At 35.2% G+C, this 20,873-nt stretch overlaps 1 protein-coding gene across 2 annotated transcripts in view; it reads left to right on the top strand.

Annotated features, from left to right (window-relative positions):
* Positions 1-20,873, top strand: part of DTNBP1 (dystrobrevin binding protein 1) — a 117,563-nt gene that overhangs the window by 24,651 nt on the left and 72,039 nt on the right. For both annotated transcript variants that reach the window (XM_063097737.1, XM_063097736.1), the window contains exons 5-6: positions 5,104-5,236; positions 13,797-13,929. In XM_063097737.1, coding sequence (XP_062953807.1) covers positions 5,104-5,236; positions 13,797-13,929 — 266 coding nt within the window. The remainder of the gene's footprint in view (positions 1-5,103; positions 5,237-13,796; positions 13,930-20,873) is intronic.

The following is a 20,873-nucleotide window of genomic DNA, read 5'->3' as shown; positions in this document are numbered from 1 at the left end:
TGTTTTAAAATGTGTATGAAGTGTAAATATAAAGTTTTTTATATAAATGTTTGCCAAAACTTTGTATTGATATTCATATATTCTGTGAATATTGGATAATAAAAGGCATTCTGCCTGGGAGACATTCTTCAGTATGTGGCTGTGTTGGTAAACCAAATCTAGCAATGCATAAAAAACAAAATATACCAGGTTTATTCCAGGATTAAAGGGTTGATTTGACATTAGAAAATCTTTTATATGCATTTGATGACATTCAATATTAAAGGAGAAAATGATCATCAAATGCAGAAAATACTCAATAAAATTAAGTACCTATTCAGAGTAAATCAATTTTAGCATATTAATAGAAGACAGCTTTTTTGTCCTGATACCTACCAAAAACTTGCAGTATTTGACTTGCAGTATTTTGATTCCATATTCAGCCATCTTGTTATTTTACTCTTATTCTAATAATTTGTATTTGGGGGTGGGGGTTATTTTGTGCAGATCGTACATTTGTTTCTTCCCTTCCAATTCATACAACTTTTATTTCTTCATGTCATTTTACATGGGGTAGAACCTCTAGCATAATACTTAATAAAAGTAGTTGAGGACCTTGGTTCAAATTTTGGCTCAATTAAAACTTAAATGTGGAAGGGAAACTATGTCTTTTAGAAAATAGTAGAAGAGAATATGTTTAAGACCTCAGGATAGGGAAAGATTTCTTAAACAAGGTATAAAAAGCACCAACCATACACAAAAATATTGATAATTTTTGTCACAGTTTCTGTTCATCAAACAAAACGATGAAAAATTAAGCGATTCAGAAGCAAGTCACAAGACAGAGGACAGTGTTCAGAAAATATGAAGAACTCCTACAAACCAATTTTAAAACGGACAATAACCCAATAGAAAAGTGGGAAAAGATATCGGGCATTTTACAGAAGAGAAAACATAAGTGGCCAGTAAACATGAAAACGTGTTCAACCTTGCTTAGCAATCAAGGATGTGCAAATTGAAACCATGAATTTCCACTCATTAGATTATCAAAAATGTAAGAAGCTTTGAGTTTTCTGTGAAGACAGTCATTATTTGCACATGACAGTTTTGTTTCTTCCCTTGAAAGAAATGTGATGACAAACAACTAGAAGTTGGGAGTGTAAATTGATTGGAATAACCTTATTAGAAAAAAATGAGTTGGCATTAAGTAGAAGTTCAAGCTGCATATACCTTTTAAACAACAATTCTCCTAGGGATATTTCCAGAGCATTGCATGTAGGCTGCAGGGCGTGGGGAGCGGGAGTCTAGATACCCTAGGCCCTGGGGGATGAGGAGACACATCTGTAACTCATTTGAGAAACTCTTATATGTGTGCCCCAGAATGTATGTAGTAACCTTTGTTTAAACTTTAGACAGTCTCAAAATCCATGTCTGCAGATAAAGTATGGCATTATTCATAAAGACAAGTGCCATAAAACAGTGAAAATTAGTGAACTACTACACCTTCAGGTATCAACATGGATGAATCTCACAAACGATGTTAATGGAGAACTAACATGTCTATGTCCTACAGAGGAGCTTTAACAAAAATCATTCTTCTGATTGTAAGAAGCGTTTCATAATATATATGAGAAAGAATTTCCTGTAAGATCTGTTATTGAATTTACGCTACTTGGGGATTTTAAACTTAAATTTTTGCAGAGTTGAGCACTTGATTATTTAAAAACCCACATCTTATCAAAAGTACCTCTGTTGCTTTCCAGAAATACAGTTATCAGCTTGAAAAATGAAAATTTATTTTAAAGCCCTCTGTGATGTATTGTTGACACAAATACTTAAATGTATATTTTTAATATGTGTAGTGTTAAACTTATCGTGTGTTATTTTCGTCAGACCTGCTCATGTGTCTTTGGTGGCTTTTATCTAAACAGTATCAGCCTCCCAGGGCAAATATACTTATGGTCAATTTCATCTTGTTTAACAAATTATTTTCTACTCATCTTCTTTAAAGCTAATTCTTACTATGTAGTCTTAGAATTCAGAACAATATCTTATAAAACAAACAGTTGTTCAATGATAATTTTGTTGTCTAGGCTTTTTTAAAACAAATTCTTTGATTTCCCCCCCCCCTCCCTTAACAACATATAAATGAATAAATAGTTAATAGTGACTTAGGGGTTAGACTGAGGGCAGTTTTCTAAAGTTAGTCTGCCAGTGTTTTGCTTCTAATTCCTATTCTTATGAAATATGTGCTTGCCTTCAAATTGAACTCTGAAGATTCATTAATTTAACAGTTTGATGTGTAAGCCACTTAAATTAGATTGCTTCACTCTCTTTGTGGTCAAGGGTGGATTTCCTCTGCCTGTGGCGGAAAGTGAATTCAATTGGGTTTTGGAGATCCTAGCTTCTAGTCCTTGCTTCCTTAATACACTTTAACCTGGGGTAAATAATTCTCTCCCCTGTGTTAGTTTCCTCATCTATAAAATGGTATAACACCATTTATTCTGCTTACCAAAGTTGTTTGGAAATCAAATGAAACTATGTATCTCCCAAAACTCTGAACTGTTGCGTTTTATGCAAAGTTCGGTCCTATTATTATCCATATTGTAAATCATTGGTGTTCCCTCATTTTTCTTTATTCTCCTAACTTCAGTGTCCACCAGAGGAGTTTTGGAATGAAGCACTATTAGCTTACAAGCTTCGTTTCCTGGTATTGAATCTGGATTTATTCAGAGTTGCTTATTTGGAGGCAGAAAAATTGGCCTTCTGGCGATAGCTTATTTTTTATCATTAAATAAAAATGATTTTTTTTTCATTTTTTATCATTTTCATATGATAAAATGAATTGGTAACAGTACAGATATCAGAGCCCTTTCTTTTGCTAGATTTTTGCTTTTTTCATTTCATATATCCCTTCAGCACAATTCCTAGTATGTTAATTAAGCATCTGGTCAAATTCCCTGTGATTGAGTCTAAGTCCACTATGGTCCTTAGGAAAGTGACTTAGCTTTATTATGACTTTGTTTTTTTCAACTGTAAAATGGAGCTGATGGTATTGCTTAGTTTACAGGGTTGCTGTGTGGTTTAAGTGAGACAATATAAGAAAATTGCTTAGCATGGGGCCTACCACATAGAAAATGCTCAAAATGTTTTAGTATTATTATATAATTGATACTGATTTTTGAGAATCTATTCAACCTCACATTCTTTTAAATTAAAATATTTTAGTGCATTCTGATATACCCTTTCTACAAACACTTCTTAATTCTGTTTTCAGAATATAACTTTCAATTTTGTAGAAGATATGAACTAAACTATAGTTCAGTTTTAATATTTAAATATGTTGTACTTTAATTTTCAGTAAGAAATGATTAATATCTAAAAATTGTTTTCTGGCTTTTTCAAAATATTAACCTAATTAACCAAAGTAAGATTTAACAAACTTTTTTCAAGATATGCCATGTACTAGGCAAAAGATTTTATTTATCTTCAAGACAGCCCTGTGATATAGGAATTATTATTATTTTTTTTTTTAGAGTTTAAAATTTGAAGCTAAGTGAATTTGTGAGGCTTGCCACTGATATACAAACACGAAGAGGGCAGGATTTTCTTTCTGCTGTGTTTACCATTGCATCTTCGGTGCCTAAGACAGTGCTTAGCAAGTAACGAGTGGTCAGTGTAAGTTTGTTGAATATCATAAATAGATTTTGCAAACACAGATCCTTGTTTCAAACCCTGGCTTCCTTATCACACCACAGCTGTATCTGTTAGCAAGCAATGTTCAGTATTTTTTTAAGCTACTTTTAGAGATCTTTATAAAGATCAGTTGGCAATGGACATTTTTAAGTACACAAAATTAATGAGAAATGCAGTGTGCATTCAGCTTGATATGGCCTCCCCGTTCAGTTGAGGCTTGAGTGTGAGAGATGACGTGGATTCTCCAGTGTGGGCTGAAAAACAGCAGGGAGGTGGGTGGGAGCTTGTTTCCTTTACTTCAAATGTGAATTCTTACCACATTGCAGTGTAAAAACAAAAACAATCTAGCACCACATACAAATAATTTGTTGTCTTATTTTGATATATTAATTTCTCTATAGTTCTTATTTTAGTGAGATTTAGTAAGAATCAGTTGTATTCAAATTCTGACTCTTGAAGAATCTTAATCTTGGGATGTGTACATGTCTTTTTTAAAAAATAATTTAATTATGAACTCAGTGAGTTTTATATAAAAAATTCAAATGCATTTTCTTCTGTTATATAATGGATTTTGCAACCTTTATTTTTATTGTACAAAATATGGTTTGGTTATTTTTTACAATTCTTGCTTATTGTTGATGATGTTATCAAAACATGACCTCTCCTTGCCCCTTCTAAATCTTTTTCTAGGCTGTTTACCCTTCCACCATCTGAAGAACAAAACAAAATTGTCTGGGAGAAACTGATGTCTGTCATTTTCTTTACAGCCTTCAAGAAAAGAAGTTAGAATTATCTTAGCCTAGGCTAGTATCTTACAACCCTGCTATTACAATCTTTTACATCTGCTGAATTCCTTTTTTAACTTAAATCCTTTTCTTTTTCTGGAATTGATCAGTTGCTTCAATAATTGCTTCATATTCAAGTACCATTTATCTTTATGCGATGTGTTCCTGTTTAAATGTAAATCGAATCATGGTATATTCTAAATGTATTATGGAGCTTTTCTGTTAAAAGAATTCCTTTTGTAAAACAAATAATTACCCGTTAATTGTATTTTGGGTTTGTTTTTGTTTTCTGTTGCTAGTGGTAGTTTTTTGTTTTATTTTTTCCTAGATTTGGATTTTCAAATACATGTTTTACTTAAAAACAGTGTATACTTAGAAGTGGTTTCTCAGGGCATTTGTGAACCTTCTCTTCTCTGGGGTAAGATGTACTGATACAAGCAGTAATTTGAGGTTTACTGCACTGAATATTAGGTTGGTTCTATTCTAAAAAAGAAAACAACTCAGTCTTATTTAGAATGTACTGTCATCTACCCTCAGTAGAGGGATTGTTAAAGATAACATTCAGTAAATCTCATTATGCTAACTATAATTTCTTTGTGCCTAAAATCGGGTTTCACTTTATTCTTCCTTCTCTGTGTTGCAGCTTGTGGATAGCGAGGTGGTTATGCTGTCCGCACACTGGGAGAAAAAGAAGACGAGCCTAATAGAGTTGCAGGAGCAGCTCCAGCAGCTTCCAGGTCTAATAGCAGATTTAGAATCTGTGACAGCAAATCTGAGTAAGTTTGATGTTTGTATCTGTATGTTACTTTTAGGAATGTGAACAGTTTTTGGACAGGACTTGGTGTAATTGCAAAGCTTTCTAGAATATATTAAATTCTTGGTTAACAGGATATTAACCTTAATTAACCTTGGTTAATAGGATATTAACTAACTAGAACTAGTTAATTTCATATTCTGTTTAATTGAGGATTAGACAGAAAATGATTTAAAATGTGGAAGTGATTTCTAAAATGTACCATTAACTTTTTCTCCCTCAGTTTAGCTCAGGAAACACAATTATAATTTTGTTGATTCTTAAAGTGACTCAGGGCTATCTTTGTGACATTAGATCTCGTTGTTTGAGCGTATAAATGTAGAAAATAAAAAGGGTTTTTAGGGTGCCTTTGTCCTGATTGTAGAATGTACTCTAGAAGTTGTTTTTAAAATTTAGATCTCCTAGAGCTTCTCCTAGTCTAGCAGTATATTTTTCTTGCTCAAATCAGGTTATGTGAGGGTATCTTTTTGGCTAAATTTATACTTCGTAGAGATCTATTTTTATTTTATTTTCATTTGGATGGATTATGTTGATATTCCTTTTTCCTTGGGTTTATATTCAGAAAATTACCTTTTATCTGAGGATAATATTATGGCTTACTATTTTCTAATCAAGCTTGAGATCTTAGTAGAAGATGGGAGCTATATATACAGGAGATAAACTTCTTGAGCTGATAACCTGATCTGTTCTTGTAGGTGAGAAGCTAAGGATATCCTGTCATCTCCTCTTGTTTTTTAATATCAGTTTATTTAGAGAAAAACAAAACTGATTTACAAAGCAAGTAATTAGTAAATCATAAAACATTTTTTGTGCGTGAGTGAAGTAGACAAATGGTATTGGGGATGCTGTTGCTGAAAACAGTAGCTAACATTTCTAGCACCTATATGTCTGAGATTGCTAGTTGCTTTCTAGATACTTCCTTTAATCCACACAAGAACCTTACAAAAGTAGCTTTTATTATCCTCACTTTACAGATAAAGAAACTAAATCTTGGGGAGGCTGTGACTTGCTCAGAGTCACAAAGTGATAGTATTCTCGGTGGGAGATTAGGCAGGAGGATGGCAGCTGTCAGTCGGCCTTCATGGACTGTACTCTCCAAGCCTCCAGCTGTTACAGGTGCCTTCTGGGGTCTGTGTTTTGTTATATCTGAAGACAGGGCATGGGAGAGAGATTCTGGGTCTTAGGAGAAGTGTAAAATAGCAGTGGTGGCCCTCTGCATTATTTCCCTCTTGTAGGTACAGTAATGATCCTTCTCAAGCCTTGGATAACTAACGGTTGGTAACAGCCTTCAGGATATTTGGAATTTTCTTCTTAGCCCATTTCTTTAGCTTAACATGCATCTTTTTGAGTCACTTGCTTTCCATTGGTTTTGTTTTTCTTTGCAGAGAGATTCTCCTATGATAACCTCCCCTCCTTTTTTTCCCCAGCTGAGATTAAATTCTATTTGTAATAGTTGTTCTTTGTTTAATGTCATTCTGCTGACTAAATGCATTTTGCCACAATTCTGAGTATTTCCACAGTTAGTTCTGCTTAGGAAATGCGGTCTATATATGTCTTTCTTAGAATATACTGTATTTTCATTCTCAGTTAGGATTCTAATATCCTGAAAAATGTTCGATATTTGGTAATACGTGATCTTAATCTCCAGAAACTGCATTTTGGCTTCTTAAATGAATGGATGGGCCTCCTAAATGCTCACTTGAATTCTCTCTCTTTATTCATCTGAGAACATCTACCACAAAAGGCAAATTAAAGTTAAAGTTTTCTCTGAAGAACTTTTCTGGACAAATAGTTGCTTCTAAATAAATTCGAATCATTTTTCCCCCTAGTGTATGTCTAACCTATATTAAGCTCCTTTTGGAGAGTTAATTCAGTTTTCTTAGAAGATATGTCAAAAATCGAGATTTTTTTTTTAATGTCTATTGCCAATCTGAATTATCCATTAGCATTTGAAATACACACTGCCTTTGTGTTTTAGTCTATTGCTGTTATTTGCCTGATATTTATACTTAGTAATGAATGACTAACTGTGGAAGAAAGCATGTAAAAACTTGGAATTCCAGAGGCCTGGTAGTTTTTGGCCTAGAATAAACTCAAAGAGAGATATTTTGAAATTGTGAGACTTTTAGCTAAGCAACTGAAGCTTCATGGAATCAGTGCTGGTATTATTCTTTATAATAGGAGAACACTTAGAAGCCAAATTTGGTGGGGTAGGTTGTGTAAACATAGTATAATTAATGCACTTTATGAATTCATTTCAATGCATTTGTGCATCATTCTTAGATATTGGAAGTACTTTAGAGTCTTAAATCTTCACTCATATACTACTGGATTCTTTTTTTTTTAGTAGCCTCAAAATATATCCTATTGCTACCTAAATACTTTGACATAACATTACAAGGCTTAAATAGTTAAGCAATAATAAAAAATAAAAACACCTTAGAACTGACCTATATTTAAGTAAGTAACTGACCTATATTTAAGTAACATCTGATAATCCTTTTATATTGATTTCAAAAGCCTATTTAATTGATAATTAATGAAATAATAAAGGTATACTGGGAACTGGAAAACGAGGGCTGTGAACTTTTAGATATGGGTTTTGGATCCCATTTCTGCAACTTTCGGTGAGACCTGTGCAGGTTTCTTAACCACTCCACTCCAAGCTTTAGTCTCTTCATCTGCAAAATGAGGATGAGAGTACCTGCCTCACAAGTAGTTGGAGGATAAAATGAGGCAACAAATATAAAGCACTTAGCACAGTGCCTGGTATGTGCTAGGCACCTGCTGTGCACCATGTGCTGTTATAGGCTCTGGGGACATAGTAGTGAGCAAGGGTGGGTACCTGCAGTCAAGATGCTGACTTTCTAGTGGAGTCTGTCTAGCCATTGCAGATTTACAAAACCACTGTGCTTTGACAGAAGGGTTTGGGTGAATGTTATGCAGTTTAGCTTGTACTAAAAAACAGTTCAGAATACAAAACCACAGCATTAAATTTGGTGAGATGAACAATGTAGTATTCCATACATTGAAAGATAGTAAGGGTAAAATAGAATATCTAGATTCTATATACTTTCTTATTTTGTGAAATAATCACAATGTGTTATCATAAAATTGGAAAAATACATTTGAAAAGTATTAAATTCTCTTGAACTTCCACTAGAGGGTAGTCTAATCCTATTCCTTTATTGATGTTTAAACCATCAAGGACTTGTCTTTGAATTTTCTCTTAGTTTATTTTATATGACCTATTTTAAGAAGAATATCGCCTTCATCTATAACAGAAGATTCAGTTAATTCTTAGGTAACAAAGTGATATAAGAGAATGGCAGCCATATACTGAGTTTGTACCTTTCTTTTTCTCTGACCTAGCCTGATACATTATTGTTTTGCTTTTTTCTGTACAGAATTTGAGGGGGCATCTAACAAGGAGACTGTCACAGCTGCTAGTGTTTCAGGAACTAGATTATCTTATTGTCCAAGTTACTTTCTGAAAGTAGACCCTTCAAGAGGCACAGTAACTCTCTTTAGACACCTTTTTGTCTACTACATAGATCTCATTTGTTCCATAATAGCTTTTCCAAGTTAATGCACTTCTTAAAGTTTCCTTATTACCATACTGTCATTACCTTAGTACTTTAGTCCTTAAAAGAGTTAACATTAAGCATTTGAAAAGTCTTAGTACCTGGCCTCTGTGGCCTGTGAGTCTGCAGCCAAAGAAGATTTCTTTGTTCCTTGAAGCTAATTATTTTGTTGGGAAAGAGCTCATTAAGTGTGAAACAATTAATTTTAGTGTGCTGCTTCATTCTTCATTTATCAGTGGTTACACTACATATAGTATGTATGAGTATTTGAAACAAATGGCACAAAGAAAAATTACAGACAGAATTGCTCTTCCTCTGGGAGTCTTCTCACAAAGATTTGCGAAGCTCTTTCCTGCACAGCTGTCAGGCATTCCCAAATGACTTTTCACAATAAAATTCCTCCTATCTTTTCCACTGATCACTAAATGAGACATATGCTGTTGTTATAGCGAGCAAAATGGTGAGGCTTGAGCTTCTTGTAAAGGTATGTTTGTGTCCATGGAGGCCTGCTAGTGTTTTATGTACATGCATTTTAAGTTGGTTACCAAATTTACTCGCCTTGTTTTACTCAACTTGTTTTGTAACAGGAAATGAGAAGGCTGTGCCATGGAAATTGAATTTCTGCCAATTTAAATTTAAATAAAATATTTAAGTAAAATATTCATAATAAACATCATATGTGTGCTTGTAAAGTTTTTTTAAAGGTTTTAATATAAAAAGGGAGGAAAATTTATTTTTTCAGTATAATCTATATTTTATTATTGATTTCAATCCTGTTAAGAGTTAAAATGGAAAATTTCCATTACTACTTCTGCTTTAACTCACTGATAATGTGGCCTGGCTTGAAATACTAATTAAAGAGTACCATCATGTTGTTTAATATTTTCTAAGTTCTCTGCCCATGTTTAATTTATTCTTTTACAAAACTTAGCATAATCTCAATATTTAAATTAGATAAAGATGAATCATAGATTTGCTTTCTTGATTGTTTTAAATTTTAGAGTAATAGAATCATTTTATTACCAGCAATCATTCTTCATGGAATTCAACAGACTAGGTATTAGGGGATACAAAGATGCAAAAATACAGTCTTCACTCTTTAAACCCTTACTGTTTCCTGAAAGAGTTGAGAGTACACAAATCGTTGTATCATGTCAGTCAGAGTATAAGTCCTGTGTAAAGCTCAGAGGTCTGTGGAAGCACAGAAGAGGAGAGCCCTGTGAGATGGAGGAAGGAACAGCCCTGGCCTGAGCCTGAAAAGATAGAGAGGGGCAAGCAGAGGCATTTCTGTGACAGGCAAAGGAAGGAGGCAGGACTGTGTGAAACTCTTCCTGGATGCTGAGTAGCCTTGTTTGCTGTAATGTGGAATATGTGAAGGAAAGTAGTAGTGAGAATGTGAAAGGAGGTTATGGCCAGAGGTCAATAGGTCCCTGAATGCTAAGTTAGGAGTTTAACTTGATTCTGTAAAGACTCAGGAGCCTTTGAAGCTTTTTAAAGGGGATAACATAAATATGAATTTGGTGGTAGTAGTAAAATAACCACTGTTGATTCCAAGCATTTTTAATCTAAATTTGCCATTCAACACAAGAACGTGATCCTGTTGGCTGTGGATGTGTGGCTGTTTTCTCATTAGGAGTTCCAGGGTGGTACTGAACCACTCACACATTTTCACCTGGTTCCCATGTTGCTAACAGAAGAGTGACTAGGGCAGCAAGTACAACTTATACCTAGACCAGAATTTCTGTCCATGAGAAATTAATTGTCCTGCCTAGGGATCATCTTCGTTCAAGTTCCTGGCCTCATTAGCCTTGCAGCAACAGAGCTAGAATCTAAGTGGAAATTGTCATCTGTCCAAATGGGTAAAAAGAACATATATGTTTTCCAATATAGAGTAATTATTGACTCATTTGCTATTTTCTTTTTAGGAAAATTATTTGAAATTTAATTCTCCTCACCTGTAGGGGATCTTAAGTCAAAGAATGTAGCCTGGAGTATAGTTTAACATGTATAAGTTTGTCAGGAAAAAATGAAAATGTTATTGATGTTTTGATCTATTAGAGCCATAGATCTTGCTTACATCATGATCATTACTGGTCAACAAAAGTATTAGTTTTAAATGACTTTTACAAAACTTAGCTAATCTTTATAAAAAATTTTCTCTGCATTTTTTTATATTCAACCATCAATTATTTACTAACCGTCAAGTGCTAAGTTTAGGTACTTTGGCTCACTTAATCCTTTGGCAGCTTTGCAGGATGTGTGTTGTTAGCACTCTTTGCACAGATGAAGCATCACACTGCATCTCACCTGTAAAGAGCAGAGCTGGGTTTCTAGGCTTGTGCTACAAAGCTCTACTCTCAACCAGTCCTCTGTATGCTAAGGATATGTGCATGCTATTGAAGGAACCAAATAGCTTAGAGTTAAATGGATTCCAAATTAAATTTAATTATTCTAGTTCTTATCAGTAATCAAAGTGAAATCACCTTTTAAATAATCCTATTAGCTCTGGTCGTCTTTTGTACATTTTAAGACCTTGTCAAACTAGTTATAAAAGAATAAGCTGAATATTGCTTCTTCAGTGCTAGTAGTACTAGCTCCCAAACTGAGCCTCTTAGTCATTTTTCCATTTAATAAAATAGTAGAAAATAATTAATATAACATTTTGCCTGTTTCCCCCACATAAACTCCTTATGTCCATTTATGACAGTCTTAGAAATCTTAGATATAATTATTCATTGATTAAAATTTATATTTTTCAAATTATTTCATTTAGGCATTCCATAATCACATATATTGGCTGTTTTATGTGGCCCCTGACTATAGATTCAAAACCATTATGAACTTCGTTATTATCAGCCTTTTCCAGAGTTACCATGGTTTGCAGTGATACATGAATATGATAAAAAGTAGTGCCTAAAATGTCTTGGAAGAGAACTGCTAAATTACTTGTCATCCCATTTTCAGTTTTCAAAAAAATTTTATTTTCTTCAAGATCCATGTTTTTAAGCCTTAGGCTGTACCAAATAGAAGAGGAAGTTTTTGTAAGAACAGATACTTAGTAGAGTTAAAGTTTAGGATATTAGAAAATGTCAGTGCTTCTGGATTTAATAGATCTTTGGATCAAACAAAGATTGGTTTAAAACAGGCGAAGCTTGTATCTTAATAAATCTAGAATTGCAAGTTGAAATTTTTTTTTTTTTTTTTTTTTTTCAAAAGATGACCGGTAAGGGGATCTTAACCCTTGACTTGGGTTGTCAGTACCATGCTCAGCCAGTGAGCTAACCGGCCATCCCTATATGGGATCTGAACCTGTGGCCTTGGCGTTATCAGCACCGCACTCTCCCGAGGGAGCCATGGTCTGGCCCACAAGTTGAAATTTGAGGAGTTTGCTCCTAACCTAGATGCTAGGAAAGCTGATTTAGAAAGTCACATGAAAATCTAATAGGTAAATGAAGGAGTTGTGTTGTAGCTGTTTAAGTGCACATGAGACTGGAAGGCTATTGCACAGTTTGCTTGTCTCTGCTGTGCCGTTCCCTGCTGGGTCGTGGCCCCTCCCAATTCAGGAGTCATGTCCTGCTGAGCTTTGCCTCGCTCCTCTCACTGTGTTACATGCCATTCCTTCAAGTTCCCACATGTCCAGCTCCATTGGACTTTTTTGGGGGGGAGCGGGGGGCAGCTGACTAATATGGGGCTCTGAACCTGTGACCTTGATTTTGTAAGGCTGTGCTCTAACCAGCTGAACTAACCAGCCAGCCCAGCTCTGTTGGACTTGTTGCCACTGGAATATGCCTCCCCCCTACTATAAGCTCCTAGAGCACAAGGCTTGTACTTTTTACCTTTGTAGCCTAGTGTCTGGCATAGTGACTGGCATGTGTTAGTTGGTATTTGATAAATGGCTATGAGACTGTTTGAGTTCTAAGATCTTTGACCTCTAAAGCTTTTCTGTTGCATGAGAAAACAACCAGTCCCTGCCCCTACAACTGTGAAGTCTTGGTTTACTTAGCATCCTATCAGTTGGAAGTCATTGTAGTGTAAGAGGAACTCAGTTTGGGTTCTTCACTGCCCTTTGCTAGGTATGTGACCTTGGGCAAGACACTGAATTAGTTTCTCTAGGCTTTGGTCTTGAATCTTTTCAGTGATGGATTTGACTATCCATGTTCCAGTACAGCTGCAAAACTCTGTGGCCTAGAGGCAGAGTAAACTAGTGAAAGACTAATCGACTGACCTATAGAGCTGAGTCTCTTCCCCACCTAACCACTGACTAGCCTGGTAACCCTACATACCTAGCATGCCTTGAAAATTTATGCATATGATGTGCCAAAGGCAAAACAAATGCTAAAGTAACTTGGAATTACAAATATTAAATTGTCAGGTGTAATTTATGTTAATTAAATTTTGCTGTATTTCATTATTTGAAAATTGGCTATTCATGTGTGGTATGTGAGGTCATTGGCATATAACATTTGGTTAATCAAGATACTCCATTTCTTCATCTTCCTATTTAATAAAATATTTAAAGTATTTTGGAAAGTTACATCTTGAAAATGTTTGAAATATAGCCAAAAAAGGTAATTTGAAGTATGTTTTAATGTTGGTCAGTGTATGTTATTTCTCTTCAAGAAGGTTTAATGAAGGGCTGGCCCCGTGGCTCACTCAGGAGAGTGCGGTGCTGGTAGCGCCGAGGCCGGAGGTTCAGATCCCATATAGGGATGGCCGGTGTGCTGCTCACTGGCTGAGCGTGGTGTGGACCACATTGTGCTGAGGGTTGCGATCCCCTTACCTGTCAAAAAAAAAAAAAAAGAAAAGAAAGTTTAATGAAGAATATTAAACAAATGGCAAGAGAGCCTTGACAATTTAAACTTTTAACTTTTGACACTTCACGATCAAGGATTCTGATTTTTGATGTTTGTTTCTTCTTTTTATCTTATACACTTTCAGCTCATTTAGAGGCTAGTTTTGAGGAGGTAGAAAACCACCTGCTGCATCTGGAAGATTTATGTGAGCAGTGTGAATTAGAAAGACACAAACATATGCAGTCCCAGCAATTGGAGAATTACAAGAAAAATAAGAGGTAAGTTTGAAAAATTGGCCACAGTATTCATTTTCAGTCTCAAAGTTTTTCACATTACATACTATTCTTTATAAGTTTGGACTAATAAAAGACAAAGGTTTCAACATATAAAGCTCATTAATAAGGTTTATAAAACATGTTTTATTACCTCTGTCTGTTGACATTTATAGAAAGGAGTTGTAACAAACTAAGGATAGTGTAGAACGTGAATCCCTAACGTGGAGCAGGTGGGGAGCAAAGCAAAGGCAGACTTTTCCAGCCGAATGGAAATCCCGGCCTGCTTTTCTTCTAGTCCAGTTGACTGTGTTGCTTTTTCCTTTTTCTTTTTTTCTCCTCCTTTATTACTAGAGCAGGAGGGAAAATACCTGATCCCAGGCTGTGGAAAGGGGCTAGATGGGTTTGAATCTCAACTCTGTCACGTTCTACCTGTGGGAACTTAGGCAAACAAGTTAATCTCTCTTAGCCTCAGTGTTTCTGGTCTATGATGGGGATAACAGTGTTCACCTTATAGAGTTGTTGTGAGGATTAAATGAGATAATTGTTATCCATTTCAATAAGTGCTCTGTATTAGTTATACTAATGATTATTATCACTAGGCCAACCTGAAGTAGAAATGGAAGAAAAGTTTAAGGGTAATAGCCTATAAACTAGCTATGGCATCCCAATTCAACTCCTGCAGTGGCCATCTGAGACAGGGCTGGAAGGTGCAGAGTGGGTATCTTGAAGTCTATCCACAATAGCTGATGAGAGGGCATGAGACTGTCATACGTGTTGGGCACAGCAGGAACTGAGGCTGTGAGAGAGGGGTTGTTAGGAGGGGAGAAAACAATTCATGGGATTGGAGTCTGGCTGAGGCTAAAGAGCAAATTTGGTGGAGAGGGAGATGGATAGGTTGGGCAGAGTACACTGTTGTTTTTAAGATTGTTGACAGGTTGAGTAGTTCTGGACCTTGGGTGTGGCAATGGCAGGAGTGGGTTGCTGCTGGGGACAGGAAGTGCTGCTCACTAATGTACAGGAGGTTAAAAAAAAATGAAGCTAATGTGTGGGAGTGGTAGTTAAAGTTTTCTAGAATGATGTCAATGGATGGGGTAGAGGTGGAAACTGAGTATTTTAGAACCAAAGCTCTCAGTCAGGTCCATGTGTCTTCACAGGGCCTTAATGTTAATGAGCCGTAAGAATCACTTGAGGAGAGTGTTTAAAATGCAGACTCCTGAGCTCCATCATTGGGGAGTATAATCCAAAGTTAATTCCAGTGGCATTGCTTGAAATAAGCATTCTAGGTGATTCTGATATGGGTAGTTCACGGCTCACATTTTGAGAAAATGCCAGGCAGGGATGGGGTATGGGTTATGGGTCATATGCAGGCTTTAAATGGAAGAACCAAAAGAGCTCTCAGGGGCCAACAGTCAAATTGTTCGCTATAATGTGTGTGTGAATTTTTCTGGAAGTGGTTTCTGTAAATTTCATTTGCCCCACAAAAATGACAGGAGGGTATATGGCAGCATTAAAAATGGAATCCCTGTCAGAGTGGGTGAGCCTTATGACCTGGGGGATTTCCAGACTGGTATATGGGGCGTGGGAGATGAGGAAGCTTCCCTCAGGAACCAGGTGGCAGAGTTAGAGATTGTCAGGCAAGTTTTAAATTTTAAAGGAAAAGGTGGGGAAATATTCTGTTGTGAAGATGTTAGTCATGAAAGTAAGTTTGTTTACGATGCAACAAGAGTTTAAGGAACGTGGTAGGAAGGCTTGGAATTTTGAAAGGAAATCTTTGCAGGATGCTGGATAGCTTTGGTATAGGTCGTGTGACCCTAGAAGATGGTTTCCTTATCTGTAAAATGGGGATGATAATATTTAGTACCTTATAGGGTTGTTATGGGGATTCAACTAGTAAAGTGCATGGACTAGTTAGTGCTGGCACCTGGTAAGTGCTCTGTCAGCACTGGCTGACTTGTCTCATCACTTGTGCAATGATAAATAGATGGGCATTCCCTATTTTTAATACTAGTTACATTTTTTAACTATTTGAATATAGGAGTTATATGAACGTTGTGATTTTTCTATCAGTGTGTTGAAATTTGATTATTTGAAACCTGGTATATGACACTTTAATACATAAAATCAAACTTCAGGTTCTAATAAGTCAATATTATTAGATAGAAAAGAAAAGAAAGCAATAAGATTCAGAGCTGTGAAATTTTGTCATGCTTTTCTTCATGCTCACTGAATAACCTAGATATATTTTAATTCATCATAATTGATATGATGTAAAATGAAAATTAATGTAGTGTTTGGAAAATACCATCACTTGTAATTTAAGTAAAAGCCAAAATGTACTGAATAAGGCTTAATGTGTTTCATATCATTGAAATGGGAGAGTATTTTTCTTTTTAGAGGCAGAATCGTGTAGTAGAAATAGCTTCTTAGAGTTAAAAGACCTGAGTCCAGGCTTCTTTGGTTACTAACTTTGTGCTCTTGGGCAAGCCATTCACTTTCCTTTATACCTTATTCTCTTAAAGCTTTGCTTAGTCTAGAACCTTCCTCACTAGCATTTGAAAGACTTCAAAAAAAATTTTGTCTTTTTAATAAACTTAGATGTGATAAATAGATTTCTTGATAGTGCCTGTTACTCTGAAATATGTAAGAAAACAGTAGTGTGACAACTGAGGCCTACCAATTTGTAATCAGTAGCTTGCAATCTATAGGTAAATAATGGTAACTGTTTCATACTCTGATAGGCCAAATTTTAAAAAATTACTTTCTATTTCTTAAGGATAGCATTAGATTGATGTAGAATATCCTAACAGTTTTTCAACCTAAGAATTTTTGTGAGAAGTTTCAAGGATGAGAAATTTAAATTAACTAGTACTTTGACTTTCCAAGACTTCATCTGAAAAAAAAAATTGTTTATGTAGATATTTATTTGTTAATATTTACTCATGGCATCTTCATAAAATATTTATCAATAAATGCCAAAGTATTTTGCATGTAATTGTCTAGTAAGACATTAGACTTGTGATTTAAGTTGAAGTCATATTTTTATCTGAAATGATTATTAGTAATTTAATTCAAAATTAACAAAAATAATACTATTTGGGTTATTATGAAAAGTCCTTGAAGACCTCAGCTTGAATTTCTTCTATGCCACTTGCTATTTGTTTGACTTTTGGCAAATGACCTATCCTCAGCTTTCTTATCTGTAAAATAGAGACGATGATCATTTCTGGCAGGGTTATTGAAGACAAGAGACAGAGATTTTGTTTGTTTGTTTGTTTCTTTTTAAGGGCAAAATAAGAGCAAGCCTGTTTAACTCACAGAATCACTGGTAATTCTCAATTCCACTTACCTTGCTTCTCTAAATACAAATAATAGAAATATTGAATACGGAACAGTGCTTAAATTTATAAACTGTAATTCTGAAGCTCTTAGCTTATGTTATTCAGCGTATAAAAGGATGAAGTATCTTTTTTAAAGAAACTTTTTGGAAGTGATTTATTTAGTCTGATTATTTATATGGCTGATAATAATAATTGGTCATAGTATAAATAATTTGGTTACAACATTGAGAGAGTTGAGCATTTTTGTTCAATGAAACGTAGACTAACCAAAAAAATATTTTAAATAAATCATGTATAACATTTACTATTCAGATGTTTTATTTACATTTTAAACTTTTTCTCAGTTACTCTTATTCATTCATGAGGTATCAAAACTGGAAATATGTTGAAGGCTAGTGTACACCAAAGTAGTTTTGATTGATACAGAACTTTCATTTAACAGAATAGATTGAACAGTCGTCTTTACTGAAAACCCACTAAAACGATAATAAACTTTTTAAAAGTTATAATTAAGAAAAACAAAAAGAATGGAAGAAGACATAACAGTAGATGAGAAATGGCAGGTGGAAGTGGATAGATCAGTGATAATTGACTTAGCAGAGCACAGAAGGCTAAAACCTAAACTGCTACTTGGGTGCCTGCAGCAGGGTACTCTCTGACATGAAGCGTGCTGACATGTACCACAGAATTCTAGAAAGGCTCAGAATTGAAGGCACCAGGAACCTTGAAAGATAAGGTATGCTAAAAGCATGAAAACTGGTTAAAAATACATGTATGGAGACATTAGACCCCCTGATTCTCTGCTCAGCCAGATGATTTCCCCAACCCTTGCTCATCAGGCACATGAAATTGCACCTGTCAGGCTCCAGATCTGAAGATTCTAGACACATTTGAGGGCAGGTTGCAGCACAACTGTATTGAAAACAGAGGGATTAAGTGAAAGTCTACATATGAAACAATGAGACTCTTTAGGCCTCTTTCCCCTCTGGCTCCCAGAACTCTGGCAGTCAGCATTACATCCCCTATGCAGAATATTGGAGGGTTCATATGAGAAACCGACCAGCCCAGGAGAAAAGACCTGCGGATATGGACATTTAGGGAGTTTTCTGGTGAAATAGCTGGGTCTGCATCTTAACACCCTCTGGTGATGAGCCCCATATCTCTGTGCATGACCTCTAATCTACTTTTTTGGTGCCTCACTCTTAAATATGAATGGATAGCTGAGAAATAAAATTCAATTGAGAAAAGCTTCTAAAATGAAAGGGACCAAAATAAATAGAAAATAAAGTAGTAATAGTTTTTAAACAAACTCACAAAAAAGTGAGAGACTATGAGAGGAACAGAAGAAAACATTAATAAAAAGCTGTAATTAATAGCTTTTGGTATATGAGGCCATGTTGTAAGAGACCATTTTGCATTTATGAGACAAGAACAGGATGCTATAGAAAAGGAACAATTAGAGAACAAGAAAGAGCTCTTAAAATATAGCAGAAGTAGAAAACTTCAACTGAAACATTGGAAGATAATGTTAAACCTCTGTATAAGAGAATGAAAAGACTAAGAAAAGCTAAGAATGTTAAGAAAACTATTCCCATATCTAACTACTAGGAGTTTCAGAAAGAAAGGAGAGAGAAAAAGGACAGACAAATTTATTAAAGAAATAATATAGGAAAATTGTCCAGAACGGAAGGATGTGAATGTTTGAGTTTGCAAGAGCCCACCAAGTGCCTGACAAAATAAGTAGAAAAAGATCCATTATCAATACGTATTTCTGTAAAGTTTACTAACTAGGAATAAAGATCATAAAAGCCTTCAGGAAGTTTTCATATTAAGGATTAGGAATCAGAAGGAACTTCAACTTTTCAGCAACAACACTGCAACTAGAAAATAATTTCTACTTAGAATATTGTAGACATTGGCAAAATTTTCATCAAGCAAGAGGAAATAAAGTCATTTCCAGGCATACAAGGGCACTAGTTTAGCTCATGTGCACACTTTGTCAGGAAACTACTGGAGGATATGCTCCACAAACAAGGGAGTGAACCAAGGAGGAGGAAGATTCAGCACAGAAGGGCGATGAGTCACTCTAAGAGGATTCATCCAATTCAGTAGAGAAACAAAGGGAATTTCCGGGAGGATGGTGAAGAGAAGTTTCAGCAGGCCTGAGAGCAATCCATATTGAAACAGGAAGACCTTTCAGAGGATTTTTTTTTTTCGATGGTTGGCCAGTACGTAATATTTTTTTGACATCTGACCCAGTACAGTGGTCAGAACCCTTGACCTTGGTGTTATCAGCACATCACTCTAACCAACCAAGCTAACTGACTGGCTCCCCAAAGGATTCTAAGCAGTGTCTCCAAGGGGGAAAAAATGAAACTCATAGATTGTGTAGTATGCTCGACTGTATTGAGAGAAGTTTTATCAGCTCTGATAGACAGATTGATGAATTACTGGTAGGTATATTTATTTAAAAACTAAGCAAACAACAAGACAAATATTAATGCTAAGGGAAAACAATTTTACAAGAAAAGAAATAACTACATACTACCTGGCTCAATTTTAAACAATGTTTACATAATGTTATAATTAAATGCTGAATTGTGATATGACTTATTGAGGAGCTGGGGAAGAAGAAGCATGTTTGTGTAGGAGCTAATTCTCATCTTCTACAGCAGGAAATCAATAAGTAATATTTAAAATAGAACAAAAGAATAAATATTAACATTGACTATTATATGGAAAAAGCAGCGGTAAAATCAGAAGAAATAACTGGAAAAATTGAATGTGGCTACCTGTGAAAAGCAGGACAAAAAGGTGGAGAGAACTGAGTAGGGGACTAATCTTCACTATAAATAAACCCTGTGGGTACTATTTGACTTAAGGAAATGTGCATATACTATAAACATAAATATTGATTTAAAAAAATTTTTAGCTGCAACATTCCCTGAAGTGTTTTACATGGAATACTAGACTAAAAGGTAGCCATGATAAAACATGCAGTGATCAAATAAGTTCCACAAACACTTTATCTTGTATTTGCCTTGTGAAGCTTTGCAGTATGTGTCAGTGTATTAAAGGTTCCAAGATTCCTGTAGTAAACAAATTTGTTCAACTCAGCATTTCACAATTTACGTGCTCACAGAACCAATTTACATGTAGTACATATTAAAATCTCTCTTAGTATTCTATGTAGCACTCTGAGAAACTTTCAAATACTGCTAACAAAAATTAAACTTCCTTTTTAACAAGATGCTGTGCAGAGTAAAATAATTTTTCACTTTTTTTCCTCTCTGAAGATAATATATAATACAAAAGGTTGGATATATGATATATGTACATGTATGCATTTTTTAAATCAATGCTTGTATACCTTGTAGCTTTCCAGAAACTGTAGGCCAGACAACTGGACAGGGTTGTGGAGAGTTGGGGAATGAAGGATAATTTCTCGTATTCCTCCAGTACAGATAATCTCTGCAATAGATTCCTGTGCGTTTTCTTGTTCAGCTCCCACCAGATCCTGTGGTGGGCAGAACAACAATTATTGGAGTTGAGAAGGATACTGAGTTGCATGAAATCATCTGGCTGCTTAGGGGCCAGATCATAGCCAGG

Source organism: Cynocephalus volans, chromosome 5, assembly GCF_027409185.1.
Source record: "Cynocephalus volans isolate mCynVol1 chromosome 5, mCynVol1.pri, whole genome shotgun sequence".
In the NCBI taxonomy this organism is placed as follows: domain Eukaryota; kingdom Metazoa; phylum Chordata; class Mammalia; order Dermoptera; family Cynocephalidae; genus Cynocephalus; species Cynocephalus volans.
Note: the sequence above shows the minus strand (reverse complement) of the source record. Positions and strands in the feature narration are given on the sequence as shown.